Below are 6,000 nucleotides of genomic sequence, written 5' to 3'. Positions count from 1 at the left end.
ACCCAGTCCATATCACTATAGATATCCAGCATGAGATTTTACCCTATTGAGATCTGATGTGTTTTCAAAGTGTTCCATTAATTTTGTTGAGCATTGTGTATATATTCCCTCACACTCCTATATTGAATCTACATACAGACAAATAATATACAATGATATGAAATTTCCATCATCCCCTACACACCAGTTGTTATTTCAAACAAAGCCGATTGTAGGAATGTTTTACTGGTGTCAATGGAGAGAAGACCGAGCAAGAGTGAGGGACCTCTAGATCCATCCACACCTGCCAAGATTAACTAAGCCTCAACGTTCTAACAGTTTCATGTTACAAGCACCTGGGAAGGGTGAGGAAGATATTGAGATTGCATACAGAGTTCAGACAGAGGTCAGGGATCTGAGACTTGATCACAGCAGCAGATATTATTTTGTACACACAGCACACAAGACATGGGAATTGAAAACGGTTTATTGAACCCATATTGTCCCAGACAGGGCTTTGATTGGGACTGGGACAGTGAGACACAGCCCTCGCTACAAGTGAAAAGGCACGTTGTATAAATATCACAGTAAAGACACTGCGTTAGGCACTGTACACCATTTCTTTGGCTCCCCTAGAGGCAGATCAGTCAAGGGCATCAAACACAGAATGAACGAACAGCATGTAGACTGCGAATAGGGAATTCCCCTTATGACATCTAAATGGCTGGCCTCCTAACCTGTTCTCTACATAGACCACACTGAGAATATGCATCCCCTACCTGTGAATTTGTTACATCAGGCCGGTGGTTAACAGCAATCTGAAGATAGAACTATCTGCTCCCTTCTAGCAAACGGTTTCCCCCTTTGAAGTCGCTAGTGCAGTGTGGGAGAATGTGGTCACAAGAGGTAACAAATTAGTTGCTCTGGGCTAAAAGCCAATTACGAGGGTCATAGTAGCCTTGAAGAGCTAAATTATTTTATAGACCCTACTGAATAAAACATAGCAGTCTATGGAGCAGGTGTTCATTGTTTGCCTATACGGACCCTTTAATTACAGGTGGGTCGCTCCTGGAGAGTAGCTCAGGGGTGGGGGAGGAGTCACAGCCTTAAAAGCCATTATGAGGCTACAGCAGTCGGGACCACCGGACAGTAGGGGACAGAAAGGAACAAAAAGGTGGCTGGATACAGAAAAGGGGAAGAGCCATTAGGTTCATGCATCTTCATCTTTCTCTGGAAGTGCCTTAGCGGTAAGACCAAGCAGGCCTGTCGCTGTGCCAAAGAGGTTGAGGGGAGTGGAGCCATCTGTGATGAGGGTGGACTGGATCCCCAGACCCTTCAGAAGCTTAACCTGAGGAGAGAAAGGGTGAGATGATAAATTAACACAAAGAAAATTGGGGGGGGGGGTTTGCGGTAGGCAGGAGAAAGAATGGAAGGTGATGGAAGCCACAAACAAAGATGTGGAGACAGAAAGAAAGATGAAAGGAGTTGGAGGCCGAAAATAAGAATGGAGGGCAGGAGAAAAAAATGGAAGGCAATGGAGGCCAGAAACAAGGATGGGTGGCAGGAGGAAAGAGACAAGGTCATAATCAAGGGGGGGGGGCAGGAGGAAACAGAGGCCAGGAACCATGATGTAGGGCAAAAAGTAAAGATCTGGGGGTGGGTGGAAGGAAATGGAGGTCAGAAACCAAGGTAGAGGGCAAGAGGAATGATGGCGGCCAAAAACCAAGATGGAGGGCAGAAGAAAAGATGGAAGGCAGAAGGAAAGATGTGGGGTCAAGAGGAAAGAAAGAAAAGGAGATAGGAGGTGAGAAACCAAGATGGATGGCAGGGAGAAAGATGAAAGGACGACAGAAACTAAGATGGGTGGCAGGAGGAAAGATAGAAAGAGGCAAGGTCATATTCAAGACCGGGGCATTTGGAGGGATAGGAGGAGACAGAGGCCAGAAACCATGATGGAGGGCAAATAGTAAAGATGGGGGGGGGGGGGGGGTTTGGAAGGAAATGGAGGTCAGAAACCAAGGTGGAGGGCAAGGGGAATGATGGAGGTCAAAAACCAAGATGGAGGGCAGGGGAAAAGATGGGAGGAGATGGAGGGCAGAAGGAAAGATGTGGGGATGGAGGTCAGAAAGACAGTAGATAGGAGGTCAGAAACCAAGATGGATGGCAGGGAGAAAGATGAAAGAAGGAGGACAGAAACTAAGATGGGTGGCAGGAGGAAAGATAGAAAGAGGCAACGGCATAATCAAGATTGGGGCATTTGGAGGGATAGGAGGAGACAGAGGCCAGAAACCATGATGGAGGACAAAAGCAAAGATTTGGGGGGGGGGGGGGGTTGTGGACAGAGATGGAGGTCAAAAACCAAGGTGGGAGAGCAAGAGGAGCGATCGAGGTCAGAAAATTGAAATTTGAAAGGAGGACGGAAACCAAGATTGGGTGGCAGGAGGAAAGATGGAAGGAGACAGAGGCCAAAAACCATGATGGAGGGCAGAAGAAAAGACGGGGAGATAGAGGTAAAAAACCAAGATGGAGGGCAGGAGGAAAGATGTAGGGATGGAAGGAGATGGAGGTCAGAATCCAAAGTGATAGGCAGGAGGAAAGATGTAGATGTCAGAAATCAAGATGGAAGACAGGGGGAAAGACAGAAAGTGAAATAGGCCAAAAACCAAGATGGAGGCAGGAAAAAGATGTAAGGAGAAACCTGGATGGATGGCAAGAGGAAAGATGGAAGGAGATGGACGTCAGAAATCAAGATTGGGTCAGGAGAAAAGAAAAATAGGAGGAGACAGAGGCCAGAAACCAAGATGGAGAGCAGAAAGAAAGATGTAGGCATGCAAGGAGATGGAGGTCAGAAACCAAGATGGAGGGCAGAAGAAAAAAGACGGGGAGATAGAGATCAAAAACCAAGATGGAGGGCAGGAGGAAAGATGTAGGGATGGAAGGAGATGGAGGTCAGAATCCAAAGTGATAGGCAGGAGGAAATATGTAGATGTCAGAAATCAAGATGGAAGACAGGAGGAAATACAGAAAGTGAAATAGGCCGAAAACCAAGATGGAGGCAGGAAAAAGATGTAAGGAGAAACCTGGATGGATAGCAAGAGGAAAGATGGAAGGAGATGGACGTCGGAAATCAAGATTGGGTCAGGAGGAAAGAAAAATAGAAGGAGACAGAGGCCAGAAACCAAGATGGAGAGCAGAAAGAAAGATGTAGGCATGCAAGGAGATGGAGGTCAGAAACCAAGGTGAAGGGAAGGAGAAAGGATGGAAGGAGATGGATGTAAAAAACCAAGAAGGGAGGCAGAACAGATCGAAGGAGATGGGAAGGCAGAAACCAAGATAGATTGGCTGATGGAAAAATAAAACAAAGAAGGCAAAACGATGGGGAACAACAAAGACAGAGAACTGACACGTAGACAGAGGGCTAAAAAGGGGGACCTAGGACAGAAATGGACCACAAATACAAGGATGCAGATCACAGCGGATGACAACAGAACAAAACAACGATGCCTGACAGAGGCAGAGGTTAAGAGAACCAGTTGTAGTCGGCCTTGTGCAGGCTTGTCATGGAAAGGTCTACATAAAGAGAACAAGTATGGGGTTCTGTTATTTCATTAGTTATGTAAACTCAGAGGCCAGGAGACAGTGGGGCAAAATACATGTTTTCATGTCAGCCTGCACAGTTACAAAGATTTAAGGTAAAATATTCTTTCAAAAAGCCTGGACGTGACTGGTTCTCTTTTCTGATGAACACAGAGATGGAGAAATAAGACAAAACTCAGAAGGAGGGAAAAAAAAAAGGAGGGAGTCCAAAAAATTGACAGAGGATTGCAATAAAATATGGCTGCCGTTCATTCACCTGTAGCTCCGGTCCAGCCAGCGCGATGTCCCTGATTGTATCTGCTCCAATGGCTTCCATCATTCCCTTGAATTTCTTCACAGATATTTCGGCAACCTCCATCTCCTTCTGAATCTCCAGCTTATTCTTCTCCTGCAGGTATTTCAGCTCCTCCGCGCGGGCCTGGCGCAAACGCTGAAGCTCCGCCTCCTGTATGCCGCACACATCGGAGACAAAAGCCAAGCTTCAGTTATGTTAAAAACTTTTAGCCTCGTGTCCCAAGAGGGCACTCCACTTACCGTTTCGATGGCCAGAGCCTCGGCCCGCAGTTTGGCTTGCAGCACAGCTCCTTCGCCTTCAATCTTCGCTGCTTCTGCCTTGGACTGGGCTTCAGCCTTGGCTGCTCCTGTGCTCTCCACCCCCGTGCTAGTAACAGAGGACAAAAACATCACCTCAATTTCACATCCATGCCCAAGAAAGCTAAACCCAACCCGGTCTGTAAAAACCATAGGATTTATAGTATGCTTATAACTGCTAGGTTCATGTGTACAAAAATAAATGTTTCCTCCTTTGGTCAGCCATTCCTCCTATCCAGCCAAAAAAGGGCCAAAGCCATAAATAAGGCCATAAATAAGGGTCTTTGACACAAAGTTGGGTGTGTAGGCAGGTGCAGTTAGCTTGTCTGCCACTAGATGGCTCTGTATATTGTATGGTAAAAGGGGAAAGCTGTAATTGGATGTTCGCTCCCTTTTAGAAATCCCTCCTCTACTGCAGTAATGGGTGGGTTGAGGGCCCACATAAATTTTTCACTCTTTGTTATATTGCAGCCATTTGCTAAAATCATTTAGGTTCATTCTTCTTCCTCATGAATGTACACATAGCACCCCATACTGACAGAAAAACACAGAATTGTTGACATTGTTGCAGATTTATTAAAAAAGAAAAACTGAAATATCACATGGTCCTAAGTATTCAGACCCTTTGCTCAGTTGGGGATCCTCTGCCATTCCTCCTTGCAGATCCTCTCCAGTTCTGTCAGGTTGGATGGTAAACGTTGGTGGACAGCCATTTTTAGGTCTCTCCAGAGATGCTCAATTGGGTTTAAGTCAGGGCTCTGGCTGGGCCATTCAAGAACAGTCACGGAGTTGTTGTGAAGCCACTCCATTATTTTAGCTGTGTGCTTAGGGTCATTGTCTTGTTGGAAGGTAAACCTTCGGCCCAGTCTGAGGTCCAGAGCACTCTGGAGAAGGTTTTTGTCCAGGATATCCCTGTACTTGGCTGCATTCATCTTTCCCTCGATTGCAACCAGTCGTCCTGTCCCTGCAGCTGAAAAACACCCCCACAGCATGATGCTGCCACCACCATGCTTCACTGTTGGGACTGTATTGGACAGGTGATGAGCAGTGCCTGGTTTTCTCCACACATACCGCTTAGAATTAAGGCCAAAAAGTTCTATTTTGGTCTCATCAGACCAGAGAATCTTATTTCTCACCATCTTGGAGTCCTTCAGGTGTTTTTTAGCAAACTCCATGCGGGCTTTCATGTGTCTTACACTGAGGAGAGGCTTCCGTCGGGCCACTCTGCCATAAAGCCCCGACTGGTGGAGGGCTGCAGTGATGGTTGACTTTCTACAACTTTCTCCCATCTCCTGACTGCATCTCTGGAGCTCAGCCACAGTGATCTTTGGGTTCTTCTTTACCTCTCTCACCAAGGCTCTTCTCCCCCGATAGCTCAGTTTGGCCGGACGGCCAGCTCTAGGAAGGGTTCTGGTCGTCCCAAACGTCTTCCATTTGAGGATTATGGAGACCACTGTGCTCTTAGGAACCTTAAGTGCAGCAGAAATCTTTTTGTAACCTTGGCCAGATCTGTGCCTTGCCACAATTCTGTCTCTGAGCTCTTCATGCAGTTCCTTTGACCTCATGATTCTCATTTGCTCTGACATGCATTGTGATCTGGAAGGTCTTATATAGACATGTGTGTGGCTTTCCTAATCAAGTCCAATCAGTATAATCAAACACAGCTGGACTCAAATGAAGGCGTAGAACCATCTCAAGGATGATCAGAAGAAATGGAAAGCACCTGAGTTAAATATATGAGTGTCACAGCAAAGGGTCTGAATACTTAGGACCATGTGATATTTCAGTTTTTCTTTTTTAATAAATCTGCAACAATGTCAACAATTCTGTGTT

General features: G+C 46.2%; 1 protein-coding gene across 1 annotated transcript in view; it reads right to left on the bottom strand.

Moving 5' to 3' along the window:
* Positions 1–799: 799 nt before the first annotated feature.
* MVP (major vault protein) overlaps positions 800–6,000 on the bottom strand; it is a 46,861-nt gene continuing 41,660 nt past the window's right edge. Inside the window, exons 14-16 of the mRNA XM_082261139.1 lie at positions 4,111–4,237; positions 3,833–4,021; positions 800–1,327 (exon numbers count right to left, since the gene is read on the bottom strand). Coding sequence (XP_082117265.1) covers positions 1,190–1,327; positions 3,833–4,021; positions 4,111–4,237 — 454 coding nt within the window. The 3' untranslated portion in view covers positions 800–1,189. The remainder of the gene's footprint in view (positions 1,328–3,832; positions 4,022–4,110; positions 4,238–6,000) is intronic.

This window comes from Pelophylax lessonae (genome assembly GCF_965119305.1).
Source record: "Pelophylax lessonae genome assembly, chromosome: 6".
Classification (NCBI taxonomy): domain Eukaryota; kingdom Metazoa; phylum Chordata; class Amphibia; order Anura; family Ranidae; genus Pelophylax; species Pelophylax lessonae.
This window is presented reverse-complemented; position numbering and strand designations above follow the sequence as displayed.